At 42.5% G+C, this 27,731-nt stretch overlaps 1 protein-coding gene across 1 annotated transcript in view; it reads right to left on the bottom strand.

Annotated features, from left to right (window-relative positions):
- LOC134507572 (cytosolic phospholipase A2 epsilon-like) overlaps positions 1–27,731 on the bottom strand; it is a 58,908-nt gene that overhangs the window by 6,109 nt on the left and 25,068 nt on the right. The window contains exons 7-18 of the mRNA XM_063318345.1: positions 27,303–27,345; positions 22,685–22,748; positions 21,858–22,024; positions 21,099–21,188; positions 19,478–19,515; positions 16,270–16,405; positions 14,906–15,042; positions 13,797–14,019; positions 13,088–13,202; positions 12,674–12,811; positions 10,824–10,931; positions 9,119–9,307 (exon numbers count right to left, since the gene is read on the bottom strand). Of these exons, the coding sequence (XP_063174415.1) occupies positions 9,119–9,307; positions 10,824–10,931; positions 12,674–12,811; positions 13,088–13,202; positions 13,797–14,019; positions 14,906–15,042; positions 16,270–16,405; positions 19,478–19,515; positions 21,099–21,188; positions 21,858–22,024; positions 22,685–22,748; positions 27,303–27,345 (1,448 nt within the window). The remainder of the gene's footprint in view (positions 1–9,118; positions 9,308–10,823; positions 10,932–12,673; positions 12,812–13,087; positions 13,203–13,796; positions 14,020–14,905; positions 15,043–16,269; positions 16,406–19,477; positions 19,516–21,098; positions 21,189–21,857; positions 22,025–22,684; positions 22,749–27,302; positions 27,346–27,731) is intronic.

Genomic DNA, 27,731 nt, shown 5'->3' with positions numbered 1-27,731 from the left:
AAAATAATAGGAGTGGTAAGACAGCTGCATTTTATTTTACACTCACACTTTAAAATTCATTATAGTAAGTGCAGTTATTTTCCAGCCATGTTTTAAATGAAGTTCTCCTCTTGTTGTATTTAACATTACGGGGTAGTAAAAACTTCTGAAGATCTCCAGAGGATGCACCCCACATTTTAGAAGCTTATGGGGGGAGGTACCTTCTACCACCAGAGTGTGCTCCTGGGCCTCCAAGTTGTCTACCTTTGTTCTAGAACAATAAGTCCCTATATGAAATAGAGGTATTCTCCCTCCTGTCTTCCAAATTTCACATTTACTGGCTTCCTTTTGCAGTTCCCAAGTCCTGTAATTTTAAAGAATCATATTGTCATGTCCCCTGTTGCAATGCAATCATGCATCACAATGGGGAGCATGCCTTTCCGGAAAAGGGGAGGAAGGAGGAAGGAATAATACTAATCCTTTAAACAGTCAGATGCAAAACCAAATAAAGGACAAAGGAGACATACCTTTGCCCTGACCAGAGAAGCCATCATCATATCTCCCGGACATCTCCGCCTTACCCCGGGGGACACGCCTGCGCCGGACACGGGAAGAAGACAGAGGCGATCAGCGCTAATCCTTCTGATCGCCCATCAAGGCTCTGGAATCGCACCCTGATTGCCCATCAAGACTCCGGATCCGGACTGTGGGACAATGGGGGGTGGAGAAGGGCCAGGTCTGCACCGCGGGTATTTACGGGCTACCCCGCACGCCATGTGCTCATTCCCGTCTTTCTTTGTGTATGCATTCTATTCCCAATAAACCGGAAATCCTTAGCCTGGCTAGTGAGTCCGTGTCTTATTGGAATAAGGGCAACCATCACATAAAGACGGGAATCGGAAAAAAAAAAAAATTCCGCTAGCACCATTCCAGATTTCATCTGTGAGGGATCCCAGCTGGCGATGGAAAGACTCAGCCCCCGAAGAGGTGACTACCAGAGAACCGGCGACGGGTCACCCAACTCCACGGCACGAGCGATCAGCAAGAACCCCACTCCCAGACGGCACAAAGTCCAGGAGGATTCGGGATCAAGCTCAGAGGAGGAGGAGACCAGGAGGAGCCGGACACTCGAAGCCACCAGAGAGTCACAGGGCGAGTGGGTCACCCTGGACGAGACGGCGGAATCCCTGCCCGGGATGCTCGGGGCGTCTAAGAAGCCGCGGGACCGGCTGTCCCCAACGATCGCAGGAGCTGAGGGAAGGAGCCGGAGCAGACGGACCGAGGAAGGCTCCCAGGCAGCTGAGTGGCTAAGCATAGTGGAATCGAGGCTGGAGTCGATCGAACAGCTGCTCCTGAGATTGTCAGTCGAGTGGGAATCCTGAGGAAGGGGTGAGCTGGAACCAGGTACCAGAGGCTCATCACCCCCCCCTCCCATCCCTGAGACGCGACAGCCAGGGCGGGGATGGAGATGGCAGGAGGCTGAAGCAGCGCCGGGCAGAGTTCACCTCACAGAACCCGCCAGGAGAGCATCTTCCCCCCCTCCCCCCCTGGAGACGCGACCGCTGGGAAGAGGCTGGAGCCGGCACGAGACGGAAGCAATGCCGCCCGGAATCCGGTTGAGGGAATCCCCACACCGAGACCGGAGAACCCCAGCAGCCCGAGGTACGCCCAGACGCCCAGATGTGGCTTGGAGCCCACCGAGAATGGGAGTGAAAGACCTCGGGGTCAAATTTGACGGGGACCCAGCAAAATTATCATTCTTCCTGACGAACACAAAAAATTACATGGAAGAATTTGGGCCATATTTCCACTCGGAAAAGGGCAAAATTAATGCCATTGCGAACAAACTCAAAGGGAGGGCGGCTGACTGGTATGTCCAGCTATGCCAGGCAGATGCCCCAGAGCTCGACTACTGTGACAAGTTCCTCTGGGCGCTAGATCTGCACTTCAGAGATCCCTTAGAGAAGGAGAGAGCGAAAAGATCCCTAAGGGGAATCAGCCAAGGGCAACGATCTGTGGCAGATTATGCCATGGAATTTCAAGCACTGGCTGGAAAGGTGGAGGACTGGTCACAGTCTACCCTAATTGAATGATTCAAAGAGGGCCTGAACTTGAACATTCTGAGGTGGGCACTCTGCAGAGATGACCCAAACACTCTAATCGAGTGGATACTGCTGGCTGGTAAGGCGGAAAATGCCCAGGAAAACTTCCTACAAGCCAAGAGGATGGCGCAACAAGCAGTGACGGCAAAGGGACCCCAAACCACTGCAGGACCAGTGAGACCAGCACCCCAACCCTGGAGAGAGGAGAGGGAATGACGGTTCGCCAAGGGGCAGTGCCTTCGATGCGGGAAAGAGGACCACAAAGTGGCAGCATGCCCCAAAACAAAGGGAGTTGACAGGCCAGGAAAAATGCCGGGCAAACCACCCGCAGCACCCAAAAAGATGCCAGCGGCCAGTGGAGAGATCGGAGCAAAAGATCTACCTTACTCCATTGAAGAGGAGGAAAGCGACAAGGAAGAACCGGTGGGAAACGCCAGCCACCTGCCCTGAGAAGCGCCAGAGGGCAGGTGGAGGAGGAGAATGGGCGCAGTGACACCTGGGTGAGTGCCAACTGTCCCACCCTGTACGTAAAAGTTAAACTAAAGTCCAAGGAGAAGCCAATGGAAGTTTGGGCCCTAATAGACTCGGGCTGTTCCAGGTGCCTAATGCACCCGGACATGGTTGCCACTTTAAATCTCCCATGCTTTCCACTTCAGCACCACATAGTTTTTACTCAATTGGACGGTTCGGCAGCGGGAGGGGGCCCAGTCACCCAATTCACCGGAGAAGTGGCGCTGCAGTTAGGCAGCCACCGGGAGAGACTGAAATTTGTCGTGGCACCGGTGGGCCACCCTTTAGTCATCTTGGGCATTCCGTGGCTGGTACAGAGGAACCCCTACATAAATTGGGAAACCAGGACGATCACGTTTACAGACGGCTTCTACCAAGCACCCACATGGGAATGAATTCCCCATGCTGCAGTGGGGAGGGCAGCGTCTACAACCACACACCTGGCTGCAGCGGCCCTGGAAGGCTTACCAGACAGGTACGCTGAGTTTGCAGATGTGTTCGGGGAAAAAGAAGCGGACAAACTCCCACCCCACAGAAAGACTGACTGTGCGATAGAACTGGTCCCCAACACACCTTTGCCAAAGCCCAGAATCTACGCAATGACACAGAAAGAACTGGCAGCATTGTGGGAGTTTGTGGACAAGAATTTAGCACGAGGCTTCATCAAGCCCGCAAACTCGCCAGTTGGAGCCCCAGTCTTGTTCAGGGAGAAAAAGGATGGGACATTAAGACTCTGTACAGACTACCGCGGTTTAAATGCGGCTTCCATATCCAACAAATATCCTTTACCCCTAATCAAAGACATATTAGCACATCTGGCAAAGGGCAAAATATTTTCCAAACTGGACTTGCGAGAAGCCTATTTCCGCATACGCATACGGGAGGGGGACGAGTGGAAGACGGCTTTCAATTGCCCACTGGGATCATTCCAATACAAAGTGTTACTGTTTGGTTTGGCAGGGGCACCAGGGGTATTTATGCAATTGATTAACGAGGTCTTGCACGACCACTTGTTCAAGGGGGTACTCGTCTATTTAGACGATGTGTTGATATACTCTGAAACTGAAGAGGAGCATGAACACTTGATTGAGCAGGTGCTCAGGAAACTCCGCAAAGCAGAGTTATTCACCAAGCTCTCTAAGTGCGAGTTTCACAAATCTCAGATAGATTATCTGGGTTACAGAATCTCTAAGAGGGGCATCGAAATGGACCCTGGAAAAGTCCAGGCCATCCTGCCATGGGAGCGCCCACACACTAGGAGGCAACTACAGAGTTTCCTCGGATTTACGAATTTTTACAGGGGGTTCATCAAGGGACTAGCAGAAATTGTTTTGCCCCTAACTAATTTACTCCGCGGGACACGGTGGCACTGCGGGTTAAACCACTGAGCTGCTGATCGGAAGGTCGGCGGTTCGAAACCGCGCGGCGGGGTGAGCTCCCGTTGCTTGTCCCAGCTCCTGCTCACCTAGCAGTTCGAAAACATGCAAATGTGAGTAGATCAATAGGTACCGCTTCGGCGGGAAGGTAACGGCGTTCCGAGTCGTCATGCTGGCCACATGACCCGGAAGTGTCTATGACAACGCCGGCTCCAAGGCTTAGAAACGGAGATGAGCACCGCCCCCTAGAGTCGGACACGACTGGACTTTACGTCAAGGGAAACCTTTACCTTTACCTTAATTTACTCCGCACAAAGGGTTTGGGCGACACACGCAAGGCACGAAACCCGGGAGCACTCCTTAACTGGACTCCTGACTGCCAAAGGGCTTTTGATCACCTCAAAAGCCTGTTCACAGCCGAACCGGTTCTACAACACCCCGACCCCACCAAGCCCTTCGTAGTCCAGGTGGATGCCTCCGATTTCTCGATCGGGGCACTCCTGCTTCAGCGGGATTTAAATGATCAGCTGAAGCCTTGCGCGTACCTCTCCCGCAAGTTCTCAGAAACAGAACGGAGATGGCATGTATGGGAGAAGGAGGCTTTTGCCGTCAAAGCTGCCTTAGAGGCATGGCGACACCTCCTGGAAGGGGCCACTTGCCCCTTTGAGGTCTGGATGGACCACAAAAACCTGGAAGCACTCAGCACCCCGAAACACCTCAGCCCCAAGCAGGTTCGCTGGGCGCAGTTTTTCAGCCATTTTGATTTTAAGCTGAAGTTCATTCCGGGAAGGAAGAACTTCTTAGTGGACGCTCTCTCTAGGCGGCCCCAGGATGCCAGTCAGGCATCAGACATTGTAGGTACTGTGTGGACCGACACACAGCTGGGTTGCCAAGCTGTCATGCGCAGCCAAACTGAAACGCAGCTCACCCTGGCACAACCGCCCGCAAGGGGAGGGAGACGCATGTCAGTTTCATCGCAATTGCAGCAGCAGTTCGTACAAGCCTTAAAAACGGATACATGGTTGCAAGCAAATAAACACAATGTTTGTTTTGCAAACGATTTGGCTTGGAAACAAAATAGCTTGTACGTGCCAGAGCAATTGTGAGCAGAGGTTCTGAGCCATTCTCACAATGACAAAATGGCAGGGCACTTTGGTTTTGTGAAAACGCTGCATCTGGTGAGGCGACAATTCTGGTGGCCTACACTTAGGAGGGATGTAAAAGAATATGTCACTGCTTGCCCTACATGTGCTATGGCCAAGCGAAAAGTAGGGAAGCCCCAGGGACTATTGCAGCCAGTGGCAAGCCCCTCCCGCCCTTGGGAGGAAATCTCAATGGACTTTATCGCAGACTTGCCACCCAGCCAGAGAAAAACGGTCATCTGGGTGGTTAAAGACTACTTCTCTAAACAGGCACATTTTATCCCATGCGCCTCCATTCCCTCCGCTCAACAGCTGGCACACCTCTTTTTAAACCACATTTACAAATTACACGGTACCCCCTCCCGCTTGGTCACAGATAGGGGTACACAATTTACTTCTCAATTTTGGAGAGCATTTTTGAAGTTAATTGGCACCAAGCAGGCATTGTCCACTGCTTGGCACCCCCACACGGATGGCTCTACGGAGATCCTCAACTCCACCCTGGAGCAATTTCTGCGCTCATTCATTAGCTACCAGCAAGATGATTGGGTAGACTTACTCCCCTTTGCTGAGGTGGCATATAACAATGCAGTGCACCAAAGCACGGGGCACACCCCCTTCCGGGTAGTCTACGGTCGAGACTTCGTCCCGATCCCAGAGTTGCCACAACCAGAGGCCCCGCCTTGTTCCCCAGATGACTGGGTGGCTCAGCTAGCTAACGTTTGGCCAATCATTCAGCTGGCACTATCCGAAGCCCAAGAAACATACAAGAGGTATGCAGACAACCACAGGGCTGTGCAGCCAGACTTCAAAGTGGGAGATAAGGTCTACCTCTCCACTAAATTCATTAAGTCCCCGCAGCCCTCAAAAAAATTAGCCCCCAAGTTCATTGGACCGTTTCCAATAGTGGAAATAATCAACCTGGTAACTTTCAAGTTAGAATTGCCACACAACTTGAAACGCATACACCCGGTGTTCCATTGTGCATTACTGAAGCCGGTTACCTCATCAAGGTGGCATAACGACCCCCCCCCACCTCCTCCCATCATGATCGATGGACAACAGCATTTTGAAGTAAAGGAGGTTCTAGATTCCCGAAGGCTATGGGGCACCCTCCAGTACCTGGTCCACTGGAGACATTTCCCCCACCCGGAGTGGGTGCAGGCTCAGGATGTCTCAGCGCAGCGGCTTGTCAAACGCTTCCATGAAGCGTATCCTGCCAAACTGGTGCCTTGAAGTTTTTTTGGGAGAGGCAGTGTCCTGACTCCCAGGAAACACTCTGAGACAGGGAACTGTTCTCTAATGTTTTATTGCTAATACATAACAGTAATCCTAACAAACTGAACAAGCGTGGGAAAAACCCAGCCATATAAACCCCGCAGGTTAAGGCGGTCCCAATCTGTGCCTCTTGGAATGGCTCACCAATTCCTCAGTGCTACGCATGCGCTTAACAGTCTGGAAAGGAGCCCCCTGCTCGCCATCCTTACTCATGACAGGCAGTATGTCATGTCCCCCATTGCAATGCAATCATGCATCACAACGGGGAACATGCCTTTCCGGAAAAGGGGAGGAAGGAGGAAGGAATAATACTAATCCTTTAAACAGTCAGATGCAAAACCAAATAAAGGACAAAGGAGACATACCTTTGCCCTGACCAGAGAAGTCATCATCATATCTCCCAGACATCTCTGCCTTACCCCGGGGGACACGCCTGCGCCGGACACGGGAAGAAGACAGAGGCGATCAGCGCTAATCCTCCTGATCGCCCATCAAGACTCCGGATCCGGACTGTGGGACAATGGGGGGTGGAGAAGGGCCAGGTCTGCACCGCGGGTATTTACAGGCTACCCCGCACGCCATGTGCTCATTCCCATCTTTCTTTGTGTATGCATTCTATTCCCAATAAACCGGAAATCCTTAGCCTGGCTAGTGAGTCCGTGTCTTATTGGAATAAGGGCAACCATCACACATATTGATTAAAGAGTAGCACCTTCCTTTAATGTTTCCCATTAATGTTACCTGACTTAGATAAAAGATAGGATAAAAAATACTGGCAAATAAATAATGTTTGGAAGAAGAGCACAATGCATACATCAGTTATTCTGTCCATCTGTTTATTAACAGCATGATAGCATGTTGTTATTAAAACAAATGGAGCTTGAGGAAACTAGGCACCTCAAGGAATTACGCTTGGATCAGCCAAGTGAGTTATAGTCTTCTATACGCCTTACAGCACCTTTGGAGTAGAGAACGGGATCCATTATAGCAGGGTTCCTCAACCTTGGCAACTCTAAGCTGTCCGGACTTCAACTCCCAGAATTCCCTAGCCAGCAAAGCTCCGCACAGCTTAGAGTTGCCAAGGTTGAGGAACCCTGTATTATAGTATTGGCCACTGTTTGATCAAGAAGCACAGTGTCTATGGGTTGACTATGCTTAGAATAAATTCTAGGAGGCAAGGATCTGTCTTTTCTCTCTATGCCAGCCAACTATAGAATTATTTGCAGGAAAAAGTTTCAAATGGCTTTTCCAAGGCATTTTGCTGCCTGATGTGAAGTACAAGATAGTACCCCCTGTTCCACACTACATCTAGAAGCCAGCTGAAATGACATTTTATTTCAGTGCTCACAACGAAGCAGGGTTTTCTACTGCAATTGGCCAGGAAGGAAACCTAATTCAATTTACAGGTAGGATCTCTGATCTTCCAGGACTGGATTTAGGTAGGATTGCCAGATCTGGGATGCAAAAATCTAGATGGCCACTAGATGGCAACAAAGAGATAAATGGAAACATTAAACTCATTGCTGCATATAATAGTCATCTGGATTTTTTAAACCCAGAAATCTAGCCTTAGATTTAGGTTCTGAAGCCATGACCTGGCCAGAAAATTGCCCCTTGACTAAGTCAAATACAATCCAGCAAACATCTATTACAATATGATATACTGAGGAGCACTGTGTTTATCTCCCAGCACAGTGGAACATGTATATAAGAATACAGGAAATGGTCTAACAGTGAATCAGATAATTGATCCATCTTTTCATAGTGTGGACATTAATGGACACAGGCTCTCCAAGATTTTAAGCAAGGGTTTGCAGTCCTGCCTAAAAATGATTTATGTACTTCTGTATCCCAAAAGTTATTGTATATTAACTTAAAGCCCTTCCTTGGAGGACTACTGGATATTTTTTACTGATACTGGTTTATTTAATAAATTATGCTTTCATTTCATCTTAAATTAAATGTAGTATTTAAATTCCAATTATTCACTTTCCAAGTGAAAGAGTTAGGGTTAGCTAGCAGATACACTTTCAGTCCTGAAAAGTTTGAAAAGAGTTTTGTAGAAAATAAACATGTAGATATTGTTCTCAGATGCCATTGATGGCATAAGCATATCTTGAAGAGAAATCTAAAGCACCGGGTTGTTGTTTTTTTAACCAAACCTCAGGGTTTGATTTTAAAAAGTAAAGATGGCACCTACTACAGTGCAATGGAAGTTCCACCTGTTTCTTATGTGTGTCACACAGGGAACTGATTGCACCATCGTGGCAACCATCTTGACATTTTCAATCATACCCTGCAGATATTCCTGTAAAACACAAAAGGTGGCAACAAACAACCTGTGCAATTAATACTATGGCATCTAAACAGAAGCAGCAAAAGATGCAAAGTATCCCCAAGTTATTGGGCTTTGACACCCATACATGCCTCAACTTCTTTTTCATCTAAAATGAAAGATATATTCTGCCATTCCCCTTCCCAAATGTCTTTGGTGGAGCGAGTGGCGAGGTACAGACTGAAGCAATCCTTCCAATAGGCCTAATGAAGTGAACCAGGACTTCAGTGAATTCCTAGATCCTTTAACACTAAGCTATATTATCCATTATCCTTAGTGGAAAGAAGGAACATCATTCTCAGGTTGGAACTGGCTAGCCACATTCTAGTCAGGTGTGATAACCAAGAGCACTTTATAAAGCTTACATAAACCAGAAATGTAAGTTTATTACTGTGCCTTTCCATGCAGAAAAATGGTCGTTCTTCAAGTATTCGTCATGAAACTGGAAGCCCCTCAGGAAATTGGGATATTCTGCTATTGTTGGGCGTCCCGTTAAGACATCTCGGAGAGTATAGGAAAGCTGGCTTTGGCAAGTGAGTAGGCGAGAGTCCAGCTCGTGTGGTTTTGAAGGCAGAAGAGAATCATCTGTAGAAGACAGAAAGAACTGTTCATGCCTTTTGCATGTGAGCACCAACAGGATCACAGCTTATGGAAGGTCCAATAGCTCATGGCAAAATTTTGTGAAAAAGAAGGGTTCTAAATGTTCACATGCAAATATTTGTATATTTATTTGCAGAACCTAATGGCAACAAAAAATGGAGACTGATGAACTTTCATGTGAGAAAGATGTGTGGGTGGTTGCGGAGACTATTGTTATTGCAGCTTTCCAAAGTGACCAGCTGTGTTGTGGTTTAGTTGCTGAATTCCTGGTGGTTTGACTGTGGCATCCTTAGAAAACAGAGCCTCCAAAATAGCATTATTAGATGACATGGCATTGCTAGCAGGCAAGCAATATGGCATGGGGCCAGGTTACCTGAGGGACCGCCTCTTCCCCATTACATCAACCCATCCCACCCGATCGTGCAGAGAGGGCATGCTGCGGACCCCGTCTGTAAGAGGATTCCATCTGGCGGGGTCCAGGAAGTGGGCCTTCTCTGCAGTAGCTCCCGCCCTGTGGAACATGCTGCCCCCGGAGGTGAGATTGGCCCCATCGCTCCTGGCCTTTTGGCGGAGTCTGAAGACCTGGTTCTGCCACCTCGCTTGGGGTGGAGAGGGGAATAGATCTACATGGGGATGGTTGCTATAGACCACTCCTCCCACACTTGGACTGTTTTAGATTCTTTCGCCACCTGGATTCTTTATTTTTACCTTTATTTATATTATTTATTATTGTATTTTTATACTGTATATTGTATGGTTGTTGTTTTTAATCAATTGTTGTATACCGCCCAGAGTCCCACGATGGGAGGAGATGGGCGGGGACAAATTAGATAAATAAATAAATAAATAAATAAATAAATAAATAGGAAAAGAAGGAGCTGCCCTATAAACTAGTCTTCAGCAGATCCAACTAAAAAATGCATGCTCAAGGAGACAAGGTGAGAAACGCTGGTTCAAAAGCTTGGCAAATCATGGATCATCACTGATTGATGAAGGACATACATCTAAACTGTAATTGCTTGGGAATAAAACCCAAGATATCTTTGGATAACAACCACTGCTGCAAAGATGTATAGTAGTGCCTTTGAGACAGTTTCCTTCTATAGACTGTCCTCCAAGGGTGTTGGGACTTAACTTCTAGAATTCCCAGCCTGCATGGAAGGCATCTGATTGAGAAAAGCTGATTTAAACAACATATTTTAAACAAGCAATTGTCTCATGTATTCTGACCATACCCAGATATGAAAACAAAAGAAAATTTAAAAACATCATTATGGGTTAGGCATGAAAATGACTCAATATTTCACACTGGATATGTGAGAGTAATATGGAGAACTTTGCCAGCATTTTCAAACTTGTCTCAAATAAAATCAATAATTTCATACAGAAACATATCCTGTCTCTTCTTACTGGGATGAATTAATTTTAACAAAGGTAGGAGAACAATAACAAATTTGCAAACCAGGAAAGACAAGAAGGGGAAAAAAAGAAATCACCTTACCAATGTCTTCTAATCTGTCTCTTGTCCACCTATACCAGAATTCTTCTGAGCTGTTGGCTAAATTCCAGAAATAGATTAAATCCAAAGAAAATATACTGCTCCACATACCTATAAAATAAATTTAAATAATTGGTTTAATAAATGTAAATAAATTGTCGTAATTGGTGGTGTCAAAATGATTTTTTTTTCTTTTCCACTGCATTTGAAACTTCAGCTTTTACCCCTCATTCTGAGTTTTCCAGATATTTCCACTCAAGAATCGTTAGGCGAATGCAAATACATTTTTACATAACCGTAAAGACTTACTTTACAAATCGATCAACTAGATAGGAAAAACAAAGTCAGTTTCCAATCACCCATTTACTTCTTTTGGCCCTTTGTTATTGTTCAGCCTCAGTCATAATTTGTATCTCTCATTTCCCCTTTTCATACCGGTAAGGGGGGAAAAAAGACCAATTAGCTTTTCTGTGTTGAAAAAAACAACCAGTAACAGCAACACAATGGGACAGGAAGGGAAAGTGCTGAAGAGAAAAAAATAACTTATTTGGATGACAGGGAACAATTGTGCTTCCTTTTCAGAAAGAAAATTGAAAGAACCCAGGCTTAAGGAGAATAATTCATGCCTGCTACTCTCCTCTTCTTTAATCATGTTTGTGGGGAGGAGACGGGAACCTGTGCACATCCACCCATCCAGATATTGCCAAATTACAATTTCCCAACATCCCTCACAATTCTGACAGACCAATATTTGTTTCTAGCATTTTGTGAACATCATCCAGGTTTACTTAAAGTTGGAAAGTGGCAAAAGACTTCATAATCAGTAACATATCAACATTTGCTTCAAAGTGTTGGTTCCATAATTTAACAAGAGGGTCAGCTACTTCATGTGCAGCGCTGACATCTCTCTTGTCAGATACCTATTGGTGGTGTTTTTTGCATTTGTTCATATTCTCTGTTGCCAGATTTATTCCATCTGGCTGTGTAATAGTTTCATATATGAAAGCCTTGATCCATTCACCAAGCAAAACATTATTCTTTCAACTCTATTAACTTTGGATTTTACCAACACTGTCAACTTTCTATATCAAGGGTGGTAATCCTTGTAGCTGCTTCAAATACTCACTGAAAACTACTAAAAACATCAGCCAGAAAACAATATATCCATCCAATGCCTCAAGAATCACATCTCTGGGAAAGGACAAAGCACTCAGCCTGTATACAGAAGCATTTTTCTATAACAATGTTTGATTACAAAACCTAGATATTGTTGAGTCCTGAATGAAGAGTTTCTAAGAATGGGCATGCACTTACGCACACAACAGTATTCAAGCACATGCGCCAATATAATAAACTGGGGAAAAAACTTTCAAAAGAGCAGACAACTGTAGTTTTATTCTGAAGGCACTCGAAGAGAGATAAGCTGATTCCAGATCAACTAAAAGGAGTTCAGTCATCACTAAGTCCTGTATTGTGTTATATCTGCTGAAATATCATAATCTCTATAGCTATGAAAAGTACAGGATTTTTTTTTCTTATATCTCAGGCACATTTACTATTCATCTTATTGATAGTTCAGATTTTGAGTGCTTGGAACAGTCAGCTGTTCATCAAAAGAAAACAATTTGTCCCCCATCAAAAGTGAAATCACATTAAATATTTTGTATGAAATTTGTAGAAAGCAGACTAGAGATAATAAAATAAAACTGGGTGAAACCCATAAGATTTTTAAAAATGTAATGATGAAGCCATGACACTTTTTGAAGGAAAAAGAAAAGTAATATAGGCAATTTACAACAGGAATTGTTGGCCAGCTTCCTTTCATTTAAACTACAGTTTTCTTATTTATTTACCTAGAATGAAGCAGATCCGAGTTTCTGGGAACTTCTTCATCAATCGTCCCATGAAAAATTCATTCCCAAAATCTTCTGAATGGATGTATGCACCTTGTTTTATACTTCCAACCTCATAAGGAGTGAATTCTAGCCATTCTGGAAGCACAACAAGGGGGTTAATATATCCTAGAGATTCTAAATTACAAAATTAATCAAGGCATATAGGCTATTCTTTCTTTTTTGCTTGCTTGCTTGGCTGGGAATGGGAATTTCTTCCTACTCTAGGAACTTGGAGCCTTCAAAAACTCACTCTTCTGTTCCCTTCTAAGGTGAAAAAAAATGCTCATCTATTTACATGTACTAAACAATTAAAATGTTAATTCAAAATAATATCGCTAAATGTATGTCAGAGTTCGTTTAATACAGCATTACCTTTAAAATCTTGAGCACTGTAGTTGTCTTTTAGGCTGACTGACAGGTAAATGGGCAAAGGATTCTGACCCTCACTCACAGCCATGCACTGATCAGAAAGCGTGTGATTGTCTTTCTTCAAAAGAGAGAGAAAAAAACATGTATGTTGACCAGCATGTGTCCATAAATGTACAAGTTTTGTTAGAGAACTTACTTTGAATTTTGACATTGCAATTATATATAGAGACCTCCTGTTTGCCCAGACAGTAGGCAGGATGGGGCGGGGTAGTGATAGAGTTACCTGTCTACAGAAACTTATGTGAGCAACGTATCTACGAGAACCCTCATGTAAGAACACTGGAAGGACCTTGCTATGCCAGATCTAAAGACCATCTAATAAAACATCCTAGTTCCCACAACGGGCAAACATTTCCAGGTTGCCCAAAAGCAGAACATGCATGGTAGGTCAACTACCTTCTCTCACTGCTCATGCATGCAACTTTCAATCCTGAAGATAAGTATACATGGCTAATAGCCGCTGAGAGATGAATCTTCTTTGAATTTGTGTCATCCCCTTTGAAAACCCTCTCAGCTTGTGACATGGTTTGACTATCTTCCATAAACAACTGCACAGTATATGAAAAAGTACTTTCCTATTAGCCTACTTCTTTTTCAAATCATACATCTATTCCATATATCTCTCCTTTTAATTAATATGAAGGCTTATTACCTCATCATATAACATGGACTCAATGACAAGGCCCCAAAGGTCTATGAAGGAAGTCCTGTATCCTTCTTTGGTTCTTTGGCTCAGCTCATTATAATAATAATTCAGCTTATCAATGGAAAAACAGTTCAATTTAGATTTGATCACTTGTCTTCGGGCTTTGTTAATGGCTTCTTCCAGGTATTTCTGTGACCAATCAGGATCTTCATATAATTTACACATGGTCCTGAGTTTTTTATTAAAAAAAATAATAATAATAAAATGTAAGAGTAGCATGCAACTAATAGCATAGGAACCTTACTTTCAGAGAGAATGACACTCTTGTTACATTTAAATATACTTTGGGCTATACTAATACTCCCCTGATTTTCTTCCCCCAAGAGGGATTTCTGAGGAATGGGCAGTTATCCAGGGCTTCCCACAAATGCTACATGACATTGTCCCATGAGTGTCATAGTACTTTTCATTTAAGGTAATAAAACTGAACGATTAAAAAAAAATTCCAACATTTATTTCAGCATTTTGGTTTTTCCACAGACTCCCTATTTACTGGGCCACTGAATTTAATGGGGAAAAAACAGGGAGGGGAAAACCAACATTAACATAGGATGCTGTGAGAAGGTGGTGGTTGTGTCTCTGTTGAATATTCTCTAGTTTTACACTGAGTATAGTTTAGCACATCTATCTCAGCCATAAATTGTTGTTCACCATAATTGTAATTAGTCAAAAAAAAAGCTTAATTTCAATGAAATGTTTATGAAGTTGTAAGCTTCTATTATTATTTCATTTGATAAACAGGTTAAAATTTAATTATATTTAATTTAAAATGATCTTAAATTTAAAGTGGTATATTTATTTTAAAATGATTATAAATTAAAAATGGCATATTTATTTCTTGCTCAAACCTATCCCAATGAAATCATTAGTTTTATTCATGGGAAAGGTGGGGGCCATATAAATTCATTTGTCATTTCAGGGGGTGTGGTATGCAGAGTTTAAGAATCCTTGTCATACGTATTGTTCTGAACCTTTTCTGCAACACTATAATGCCACATACACAATATACTGGACAGGTCAGGAAAGGCAGTAAATGAAAAGAAAATCCTCCTTACCATGTGGTGCCAGATAAACCCGCAATGTATGTAATACAGTCTAACAGATTCAGTTTCTGCAAACCCAAAAGGCTTCCATACAATGCTGTAAAGGATCTGGTTCCACCACCAGTTGTCATTATTGCAATTACTGGTACCTATTTAGCACCAAAGGGAAGAGTGAGATAGGAGGTCAGCGGCTAGACATTGCTCCAAGAGAAAAATCTTAAGGTGGAGAAGGCTGAGCAGATGTACCATAGACAAGTTCCAACTGCAGGCACTGACAGAGATTAACAAAGTAAAGGCAAATGCTCTTGCATTTTTTCAACCAGTTCTCATTCAATCTGAATGAGACTGAAATTTTCCTTTAGAAATTATTTGAAGAAATAAATGCTTATGGGTTGGAAAATGTTTGTAATGGAGTGTGGTGTTCTTCCTACTTATTTAGTTATGAGGTTGCATAGGGCATATGCGAATGCCCTGTCCTTCATTGCATGATCATCTCTCCAGCAGTCTGTAGCTTTCTTGGCAGCCTTGGCAGCTTCCCTTGCTTCCCACATTTCAGTTACGACCAAAGGCAAGACATCAAGAAAGAATCTGAGCTATGAAGCTTTTTCAGTAGTACTACAGTTACTCCTCACTTAACGACCACAATTGGGACCAGCAACTCTGTCACTAAGTGTGACTTGTGATTTTACTGCTGGCTTCTCCATTGACTTTGCTTGTCGGAAGCCAGCTGTGAAGCGCACAAATGGTGAGCACATGACTGCAGGACACTGCAACAGTTATAAACGCCCACCAGTTGTGAAGCGCCCAAATCTCAATCACATGACTGTGGAGACTCTGCGACGGTCATAAGTGTGAGGACCAATCATAAAGTTACTTTTTCAGCACCTTTGTAACTTTGAACAGTTGCTAAACAGGGCAATCATTAAGTGAGGAGTATTTGTCCAACAAAAGAGGTGCCCGGCCCTTGAGAAACTGTTGGCAATATTCTCCTTTCCCTGGAGACATTCAGAGAAATTGTCCACCCAATTTCTAGTCACCTAATTTTGAAAGCTCATTTGTACCCAGCTGTAAAAATAAGATGATATTCAAATTATGCTTTTAGCAGCCAAGATGACCAGCTCATTTTCTTCCAATTGTTCTTCCATTGTCCAAACAAGATATTCCTGTATCATCTGTGCTGGTACCTCTCCTTTATTCTTGACTCCTCTCTACAGACTCATCAATGTTTGGTACTGCTGTGCCTACAGAAGGGTGTTTTTGCTATTAGTGGCAATTTGTCCCAGAATATAATATATTAGTCCATAAATGGAGTTAACAGTCTACTCTAAACTTACTGGGGATGGAAAAAAAAGTGAACATGTCCCTGCTTGACCTACCTCATCATCCTTCAGTTCTTTCTGTAGCTGAAGAATCTTCTTCAGGGCAGCAGCAACATATTTCTTTCTCTTCCTTAGGAAGTCTTGTTCTTCTGCACCCAAACCATACCCTAAGCGTACATCTAGGTCTTTTGGCCTGCAATATAATAATTTAAATTTTGCAATCAATCCTCTATTAACATATCAGCTAACTAAATAGTATTTAGATTACCATCGCCAATGTTTATTTCCAGAAGTATAACCATGATAGACTGTTGCACAAAAATAATAATGGATTTCGTGACAACTTAAGTATTAATGTTTTATTAATTACATAACCTTTTGTTATCACAGTCACTATCATATGCTTGAAGTTTATCCTAACAGATGAATATTACATATACAGTATACCCAATGTTGGGGGTGTGGTGGGAAACAGCAAAAAAGAGAAGAGGATGAGCTGGCAGGTAGATAAGCCAATCACAATTTTTTATCTTTATCTTTAATCAGGCATTTTAAGAATTCCTAACTAGAATGCACAAAGAACTCAAATCTGCTTCAGATGTTATTATATTACTATAGCCTCTATAGTCTCTCATTGAGTACGGATGGTGAGCAGGAGGAGGCCCCTATCCAGGGGGGAAAATGCATGCGTAGTTTAGAGACTTTGAGCTGTCCTTCAAAGAAACCCAGGACAGACGCACCTTGAGTTTGGGGGTTTATCTGTCTGGGTTTTCTCACGCTTCTTCAGTTTAGTAGGATTTTCTGTCTACAACAGCAGTTAAATAAAACACTAGAGACTTTCTCCTCGTCTCAGCGTGGTCTTTGCTTAAACCAGGACACTCATTTTACTGATATTTTCAAAGACAACAGATTGGGATAGAAAATAAATGATTTAGGATTTCCAGGTCTCATGAAATGGCTGAGTGTAACAACAGCAGGGTGTTCAAATGTTTATCACCAGTCAGTTTAATAAAAGTTTTAGAAGAGGATCTGCAACTCCCAGTAATGTTCCAAAAATATGTAGTAAAGGAGTCAATTCTGCAGACTTCTTCACAAGAATTAATGAAAAAGGCCACTTCCTGGAAGGTATAGAAGAATTTAGCTCTGGCTTTGAGAAGGAGATGGACAGATAAAACAATTACTCAGCCCTCAGAAAGTGGAAAATGTGAGAGACTCAGAACAGCCCTGCCTTATCATTGTCTTAAAAAGGGACAGTTGAAGGTTTTGGTCAGATTCTGTTAATACTACCCACAACAATAAAGTAGCATTCCTGGAATCTCTGGAGTGTCTGTTTCTTGACCTGCCCGACCTTCAAGGGCTAAAAGAAACTGAGCATTGTCTGCCCAATGTCCAAGGGATACCGAGCAACCAAACAGGAGTTTGCTAGTGAGGTTACAGGATAAAGAGACAAAAAAGAAAGGGAAATGACCAGGGAAGTTTTGTGAGAAGAAGTGCTCAGGTATGGGGGGGAGGGGAGTTCATCTCCTTAATAGCTGCTGATTACAAAGACTGTACCCTGAGAGATGCTGATTGTCCACCATGGATGCTTCAGTGACTATTTCTTGCTAAGAAAGAAGAGGCTATAGGAAAAATATAAGGCACCCAGTTTTCAGGAAGTGAGCTCACTGAATGAACAGAGAATGCAAACAGGAGTTTGTCAGTTGGATCTGATGGATGGAGTTCAAGGGCACGTCTCTAACCAATATTCTCCTTAAGTAAAAGGCTTGGTATTTAGTTAAAGTGAGAACATGAAAAAAGAAGAAGAAATAAAGCCTTAGACTGGTGGTGCTTTAAGAAACAGCAGTGATATTTAATTAATAAGTGTCTGTAGTGATGTTTGTGCTCCTGATTGAAAACAAGTGCTTTAGAAAAAGAACTGAAGAAGCAAGCGGTTGTGTTTCAACATATACAGTATGAGAGGATGAAGATTTATTCAATAAAACGAAAAAGATTTCTTCAAGAAAAGGCTACAATTGAGTTTATAGAGGAAGTAATTCTACCTAAGGAAGAACAATCAAAGTGACAAAATAAGAATGACAGCCAGAGGCAAGAAATGTACAAGATATTCTGCACTGCTAGAATTCCAAACTTGCTTTCAGACCCTCAAGAGGAAACAGTTTTTGAATTTTTAGAGATTGTATGGAATGGGAACCAAGCTGATGGATCCATGAAGGACCGAAGAGACCTGGGCCCTGAAAAAACAGAACAAAACAAATCGTCTTCGTAGCTGGTGACTCACCACAATAAAGAACTGCAACAAATATGTGGTGCCTGGACCTGCTGGATTGTGAAGTGTACTGTCTGCAAAAAACATTGATCTAGAGACCTTTTTGTTTCTCAGCTATGGTGTGAATTATCTACATGATGGGACTGCTACAACCCTGTGGAGTTGGAGAAGAAAAATCAAACCTCAGGAGTAAGGACCTCAGATAATGGCTTGTGTTTTGCAAAAGAAGTCTGAAGTGTTACTATAATAGGCCTATCAAACTGTACAATTTAAAAAAAAAGACAGGAAGAACATGGTTCATGAATTTCATGGCTTTCATTGTCTGTAATTTAAAGCTCAGAGGGAGAAAAGGAAATGGAGAAAGTGAGTCTGAATTGTTAGTACAGGAAGGCAAATGTGAATCACGGGTATAATGGAGACCTGGTGAGTTGATTGGAATATAGCACTTGAAGGAAGAAATATGTTCAAAAGGAATGGAAGGTATAGAAATGGAGGAGATGTTCCACTCTTCTACACCCAGTATTTTCCTTCATTGATCTAGAGCCAAATATAGAATTTTTAGAAAATATGAAATTTTTAAGAACGCTATTTTTTTAAAGTAGAACTTTACAATAATATGTAATGGTTGGGGGCCCATTTCTTAGCATTGTTTTGATAGGTACCATTTTTTGACATTTATCTTATGGCTCTTTATATACCTGAATTAATCAAATAAGTAGTCCCAGACAATTGGGCTTTTCAAAGGGCTGGAATACTTTGATCTTTGTGGTTTAATTATAAAATTAACAGGATGTCGTCTTGTTAGGTTAAGTCACTAAGATCAAAGGATTGCAGTGCTTTCTAAGGATACTGTAAACATAGCTTATTCATTTTAATAGGGTTTAAGTATTCAGTCTCATTAAAAAGAATTTTCCTTGAATCAAGTTCAGAGAATTTTGTTTTAAAATAAAATTCTACAAGATGTTGCTCCTTTATGATCTTAGAAAGCTGATATTTTACCAGTCTTTTGCCTCCACATGCAGATCAAAAGATTCATTCTGAAAATCAAGAGAATGAGTACATGATTAGGCATATCACTCACTGATCTATGCCTTCTACCTTAGAGAAGGATAAACAAGCAACCATGTTTCTGTTATTAAATCAACTTTAGTTTCAGGTCTAAGATACAGTTGAAATTATATCCAATGTTAACAACAGAATAACAGATTTTCCATTTTTAAGTATCCACAAAACTGGTCAGAGAAGAAAAGGTCAGTGTTTGATTTTGTTTTGCAGGACTTTTTTGGAACAATTATTAGGAACCCAGAAATCCACCTTAGACTAGGGTCAGATCATGCTACAATCCTAGGCATAGGATTTTGGCAGCTCAAGACCATAGTGGTTGGGGCAGCCTATAGATGCTGTAAATACATAGATACATAGATACATACATACATACATACATAGATACATACAGACATACTCACTCAATAAGGCTTATTTCAAAATAAGTGTCTGTGTGTGTGTGTGTGTGTGTTGTTTATTTTATAATACTTATAACCTGCCAGTGTGATATAGTGGTTAAGGCACTGGACTAGGAGCAGGGGCACCCCAGTTCTAGTCCTTCCTTAGGCATGGAAGGCAGCTGGGTGACTTTGGGCTAATTGCTCTCTCTCTCTGATCTAGACTGGGAAGTCAAAAGACATCTATCTGCCAATCCACACTAAACCGACATGGCCACATGTCACATTTCATAGCTTTCAATGAAGAGGCCTTTTTCCTGCAATAGATTGATTTAGGCTTATCATCATCATCATTACCTCCACACATAAACACACATAAATTATGACTCTTAAATTATAAAACCAATATGAAGCCACCACCCGCACATACATACATAGCCAAGGCTAGGAATGGCAAGCAGTCCCTTTGTAACAAAGTAGGCTCAAATGCCAACCTGACTCAGACCTTCATGACTCTGGGAAAGGCTGGTAGGTTTAGGGCCACCCGCAGCTCAGCAGGGAGCTTGTTCCAAAGTGGGTGCAGCATAAGGTCTCATGAGGAACCCGGAGCATGCCCACCCTATGCGACCTAGTGAGACAAGCAGCAATAACTGCAGACAGGCAGCCCCACAAGTAACCCAGTCCAGTGCCTTCCAGGGTTTATACCTGGAATTGCACCCACAAGCCTACTATGAGCCAGCGCACCTCACGGAGTACAGCTATATCCATTATTACCAGTGCTGCTACATTCTGGACCAGTTGCAGCTTCTGGATGGTCTTCAAGGGCAGCCCCATGTACAGCCTGTTGCAACTGGGAAGTAACTAAGGCACAAGTGACTGTAAGCAGGGCTTACAATTGCCTTACAAGACAAAATTATGCAAAGCTATGGCTATGGCTGCCCCCTACTCCTCAGGCAGCAGTCAGGAGTCCAGGACGACCCCTAAAATGTACACAGGTTCTGAGCATTGAGTATATGTGTGTGCATGTCTATACATACATACACACATATGCGCACACACCCTTTTCCATTTATCTCTAAATCTCTCTCTGTCTCTCTCTCTGAGCTGTGGTATTTCATAATTCCCTGATAGTAGTTTAAACTCATACAGCGTTGTTTCCTTTAAGCAAAAGAGCTCACCTCTCCTAGCATTATTTTCTCTTGTAGGGGAAGTTCAGTCAAAGGCAAAATCACAGTAGAAGTACATCCTGTGTTTCCTTTACATAAGCACTTAAAAGAAGAAAAGTTTGTGAGCACTTAGTACATAAATGTTACAAACACAGATTAACATCAATCTTTATTATAAAGATTAAATGAAATTTCTGAAGGGTGCAAACCAGCATTCACTTCTGCAGCCAGAATTCTCCCTCCCTCTGCTCTCTCCAGCAGCTTAATTCACTTTCTCTCAATCCACTCTAGAGGATGCTCCAGTTCTCAGGAACAGACTTTACAATATTTGGCAAATTGAAGGGGAGACTGGTTTGCTCCCTGCCCAGACAGAAAGGGCTAATTGGATACAAACTTAAACATGAAACATGGTGCTAAAATTTAAGACTGTATCTTGAAATCCTTGTCCTTGAGACAAATTGGGAAAGAACTGACCTAGGAAAAAGTTGAAAAAGTCAGTCCTTTTTTCTCAATCTAACAAATCAAAGTCAGCAAGTGGATTTAGGACCATGTTTCTCAACCTCAACAACTTTAAGATGTGTGGACTTCAACTTCCAGAATTCCCCACTCAGCATGCTGCCTGTGGAATTCTGGGAGTTGAAGTCCATACATCTTAAAGTTGTGGAGGTTGAGAAACACTGATTTAGGATAACAGAATTGGTCAAAACATTTCCCTCTCCATTTATTTCATCCATATAACCACTGATGTAGTACTACCGGTGATAACAATACCTTTGACCAAAACTTTTTTGTAGGCAATGTGATCTTCAGATTTGACTGATGATTCTTGATACAGTGAAACTGAACAATGTTACTATGACTCTGGCTGGAATCAGGAGCCAGTGAAATCTTCTGTGTTTCCTCAGAAGAACCCTTGACTGTAAGGGTTAAATCACCTTCTATACAGATAGAATGAAAAACAAAGGCATATTAACAATATTCACTATCACTTGTCTAGGCTTCAGTTAATAAATTTGGGGTAGAAAAATTACTGCTGATCTGAATTTCTGGGGCAAATTCATTTCTTTTAACAATAAAAGAAATGGGAGTGATAGGGAGGGGCGCATCTCTTGGCAAATCAAGCCAGGGAAACAAAAATAGTATTCTTCTTAGTTCAAGAGCAGTTTCTTTAAAATTTCAGCCCCTGGTGAGGGTTTACCTTCACAAATGGCAGAGCAGCTTGGATACATGATCTTTCTATAAGAAACTGGTCCACTGTGCTTGCAGTGACAGAGATCCAAATCAGCATGCTGGCAAGCCACCCTATTTTCTCCCAATGCCTCAGAAATGACATTTTGTCAGTATTAGTGTCATTTCAGAGGTATCACAGGTAGTAAGAAATGGTGATTCCTTCAGAGTGGCTTTAGGAGTGACTGTATTCAGGTAAGGACAACGAGCTATAAAATAAATTCACACACTGTCACATTCTGTGTGCTTCTGAATGTATCCATTAAAAGCTGAAACAATTAAAGGATCATAGAAAAGATAGCGTTTTAGTAACTCCTAGTTCTGTCCCAAAGCAACACAGGTAAAACCAATTAATAATGCAATGACCTCACTTGTGAATTGTTGCTTCAGTTTCTCAATATCCACTCTAACTTCCAGACATGAAACTTCACGTGACTGTAAGAACAATGGATATCAGTTATACAAAGATTCATTGATCAAGAATGCTATTTTGTGATTCCAAACTAGTACAAGCATCTTTCCTCAACCTACTAAATTTACCCTTGCTGTGTTTCCAACTTTCCAGCTATTTTGCCTTTTAATCCCATAATATACATATACTTTCCCCCAAAATTTCTATTGACTCTTGCTCCTTCAGTTTCCTGACCCTTTTCTTCTATTTCTCTCAGCTAATTGGAACTGGAGATTCATGACTAAATAGATCAGTTCACCATTGATCACATATATGGGGCTAATTATGGAGATACTTCAAAAATGTGTTGCCACCATCAGGAACATCAAGTAGTTGCATACATGACACTTCTACAGAGATCTGTAGATAGACCCTCCCCCAGGCTGTAAAAATCTGGGCAACCACTAGCTAGCAGCAAAGAATTAGAGGTTTTTATGTCTCTTTGTTACCATCTAGTGGTCATCCAGATTTTTCAGCCTAGATATGGTATGCCTATGCTCCTTAGAGGTCAGACTAAATGCGATCCCTGGGGAAGGTAATGGCAACCCACCCCAGTATTCTTGCCGTGAAAACTAAATGGATCAGTACAACCAGAGATATGTCGGTATACCATCGGAAGGTGAGACCCCCAGGTCGGAAGATGGTCAAAATGCTACTGGGGAGGAACAGAGGATGAGCTCAACTAGCCCCAGACGTGATGACGCAGCTAGCTCAAAGCCGAAAGGACGGCTAGCGGCCGACGGTGCTGGTGGTGAACGGCGAATCCGATGTTCTAAGGATCAACACACCATTGGAACCTGGAATGTAAGATCTATGAGCCAGGGCAAATTGGATGTGGTTATTGGTGAGATGTCAAGATTAAAGATAGACATTCTGGGCGTCAGTGAACTGAAATGGACTGGAATGGGCCACTTCACATCAAATGACCACCAGATCTACTACTGTGGACAAGAGGACCACAGAAGAAATGGAGTAGCCTTCATAATTAATAGTAAAGTGGCTAAAGCAGTGCTTGGATACAACCCAAAAAACGACAGAATGATCTCAATTCGAATTCAGGGCAAGCCATCTAACATCACAGTGATCCAAATATACGCCCCAACCACAAATGCTGAAGAAGCTGAAGTAGAGCAGTTCTATGAGGATCTGCAGCACCTACTGGACAACACGCCTAAAAGAGATGTTATTTTCATCACAGGAGACTGGAATGCTAAGGTGGGCAGTCAAATGACACCTCGAATTACAGGTAAGTATGGCCTGGGAGAACAAAATGAAGCAGGACATAGGCTGATAGAATTTTGCCAAGACAATTCACTCTGCATAACAAACACTCTCTTCCAACAACCTAAGAGACGGCTTTATACATGGACTTCACCAGATGGACAACACCGAAATCAGATTGATTACATCCTTTGCAGCCAAAGGTGGCGGACATCTGTACAGTCGGTAAAAACAAGGCCTGGAGCTGACTGTAGTTCAGATCACGAACTTCTTCTTGCACAATTTAGGATCAGACTAAAGAGATTAGGGAAGACCCACAGATCAGCTAGATATGAGCTCACTAATATTCCTAAGGAATATGCAGTGGAGGTGAAGAATAGATTTAAGGGACTGGACTTAGTAGATAGGGTCCCGGAAGAACTATGGACAGAAGTTGGCAGCATTGTTCAGGAGGCGGCAACAAAATACATCCCAAAGAAAGAGAAAACCAAGAAGGCAAAATGGCTGCTGAGACACTAGAAGTAGCCCAAGAAAGAAGGAAAGCAAAAGGCAACAGTGATAGGGGGAGATATGCCCAATTAAATGCAAAATTCCAGAGGTTAGCCAGAAGAGATAAGGAATTATTTTTAAACAAGCAATGCGCGGAAGTGGAAGAAGACAATAGAATAGGAAGGACAAGAGACCTCTTCCAGAAAATTAGAAACATTGGAGGTAAATTCCAGGCCAAAATGGGTATGATCAAAAACAAAGATGGCAAGGACCTAACAGAAGAAGAAGAAGAGATCAAGAAAAGGTGGCAAGAATATACAGAAGACCTGTATAGGAAGGATAACAATATCGGGGATAGCTTTGATGGTGTGGTCAGTGAGCTAGAGCCAGACATCCTGAAGAGTGAGGTTGAATGGGCCTTAAGAAGCATTGCTAATAACAAGGCAACAGGAGACGACGGCATCCCAGCTGAACTGTTCAAAATCTTGCAAGATGATGCTGTCAAGGTAATGCATGCTATATGCCAGCAAATTTGGAAAACACAAGAATGGCCATCAGACTGGAAAAAATCAACTTATATCCCCATACCAAAAAAGGGAAACACTAAAGAATGTTCAAACTATCGAACAGTGGCACTCATTTCACATGCCAGTAAGGTAATGCTCAAGATCCTGCAAGGTAGACTTCAGCAGTTCATGGAGCGAGAATTGCCAGATGTACAAGCTGGGTTTAGAAAAGGCAGAGGAACTAGGGACCAAATTGCCAATATCCGCTGGATAATGGAAAAAGCCAGGGAGTTTCAGAAAAACATCTATTTCTGTTTTATTGACTATTCTAAAGCCTTTGACTGTGTGGACCATAACAAATTGTGGCAAGTTCTTAGTGGTATGGGGATACCAAGTCATCTTGTATGCCTCCTGAAGAATCTGTATAACGACCAAGTAGCAACAGTAAGAACAGACCACGGAACAACAGACTGGTTTAAGATTGGGAAAGGAGTACGGCAGGGCTGTATCCTCTCACCCTACCTATTCAACTTGTACGCAGAACACATCATGCGACAAGCTGGCCTTGAGGAATCCAAGGCTGGAGTTAAAATCTCTGGAAGAAACATTAACAATCTCAGATATGCAGATGATACCACTTTGATGGCTGAAAGCGAAGAGGAACTGAGGAGCCTTATGATGAAGGTGAAAGAAGAAAGTGCAAAAGCTGGTTTGCAGCTAAACCTCAAAAAAACCAAGATTATGGCAACCAACTTGATTGATAACTGGCAAATAGAGGGAGAAAATGTAGAAGCAGTGAAAGACTTTGTATTCCTAGGTGTGAAGATTACTGCAGATGCTGACTGCAGTCAGGAAATCAGAAGACGCTTAATCCTTGGAAGAAGAGCAATGAAAAATCTCGATAAAATAGTTAAGAGCAGAGACATCACACTGACAACAAAGGTCCGCATAGTTAAAGCAATGGTGTTCCCCGTAGTAACATATGGCTGCGAGAGCTGGACCATAAGGAAGGCTGAGAGAAGGAAGATAGATGCTTTTGATCTGTGGTGTTGGAGGGAAATTCTGAGAGTGCCTTGGACTGCAAGAAGATCAAACCAGTCCATACTCCAGGAAATAAAGCCAGACTGCTCACTTGAGGGAATGATATTAAAGGCCAAACTGAAATACTTTGGCCACATAATGAGAAGACAGGACAGCCTGGAGAAGATGCTGATGCTAGGGAGAGTGGAGGGCAAAAGGAAGAGGGGCCGACCAAGGGCAAGGTGGATAGATGATATTCTAGAGGTGACGGAATCGTCCCTGAGGGAGCTGGGGGTGTTGACGACCGACAGGAAGCTCTGGCGTGGGCTGGTCCATGAAGTCACGAAGAGTCGGAAGCGACTAAACGAATAAACAACAACAACAATGCTCCTTAGAACCCAGGTTACTTGTAAATCAGTTGGCAACTTTGCATGTTCCCAAGCATTATGAGAATGAAAGCTATCTCATGACATGAATGGGCACATAGTTCCTGAGATTTAATACTATTCAATAATATATCTTGGACATAGTATTCTGTTTTATACCAGGTCAGATTACTTATTATTCTATTCTTGTATTGTCTATTCTGATTGGCAGTGGCTGTCTCCAAGATCTCTCATCTCCATACCACTTGCTACCTTAAGTGGAGGTACTATGGATTGGACATGAGATCATGATTGGATTAGGCATGATGCAGGGCTTTTGTTTTTCATACCAATATTGTTGCTATAATTAACGGTACACAAGACGTTTTGAATTCAGACTGTTTCACACTCAAAACAGAGTATTACTACAGTTCCAGAAATGTTCTGGGCTTGCAGCTGTGCTGTTTCAAACTCAAAACAGTTCTGGAATGGTTGGAACAATCCATTTTAAACTAAAAATGTTTTTGCACATCTTCTGCATACCCTTAGTTATAATGTTCATTTGCTTTGTTTTCTTTGTTACCACAAATAAAGAGTACAGGCACCAGTCATTCCAGATATTTTTATACCTTGCTGTCCCATTAAAGGATCATAATATGGGCTCCAGATCTCAGATTGGCATGCCAGCTGCACCCCCAGATGGCACTGTCCCATATCCAGGATATTGGTAAAAGATCTACTACACTTTTCTTTGCCCCAGCCCATGTGGTAAGCTGGAGAATCAGCTAAGGATGGGTTGCCTGATGACTAGGTCCTTCTTGTTGCATTGGTTAAACAATCCTGATTACATGTGGTTTTGGCTTCCATCTTGCTCTCTAATGGGTGCTGTGGATTCAATCATTTTTAGAAAATATCTTTGAAAATAAACCATGATTACCACTAATATTCCATTTGTAATGATGTTTTCAGGACGATCTGGGCTACAAAACAAAATGAAAGAATATAATATTATAATCTGTTTTTTTTTTTTTCCTATGGCACGTGTAGATACAAATTCCTTTATACACAGATTTTGTATCATGGCGTACTTAATCATCATTTGCAATCCCTTTTTACAAATGAGAAACTGAAATGGAAAGATAGGGAACAAGACTATATGTTAGATTCTACTGATCTGGATGTGTTTGAGGGTTAAAGTGCCTGTGAACCATCACTTACAGCATACTGACACAACTAACCATTATTTGAGGCCACACAGCTTCTAAAACTCTGAATGTTAAACTGCAAGTGTTGCAGGTGGCTCTTCTAGAGTGATCCCACAATCCTCAATACCCAAGTACTTACTAAGGAGTACTCTTTAGGGCAG

Source organism: Candoia aspera, chromosome 1 (genome assembly GCF_035149785.1).
Source record: "Candoia aspera isolate rCanAsp1 chromosome 1, rCanAsp1.hap2, whole genome shotgun sequence".
Taxonomy (NCBI): Eukaryota; Metazoa; Chordata; class Lepidosauria; order Squamata; family Boidae; genus Candoia; species Candoia aspera.
The sequence above is the reverse complement of the archived record's forward strand: the minus strand, read 5'-3'. Positions and strand labels throughout refer to the sequence as shown.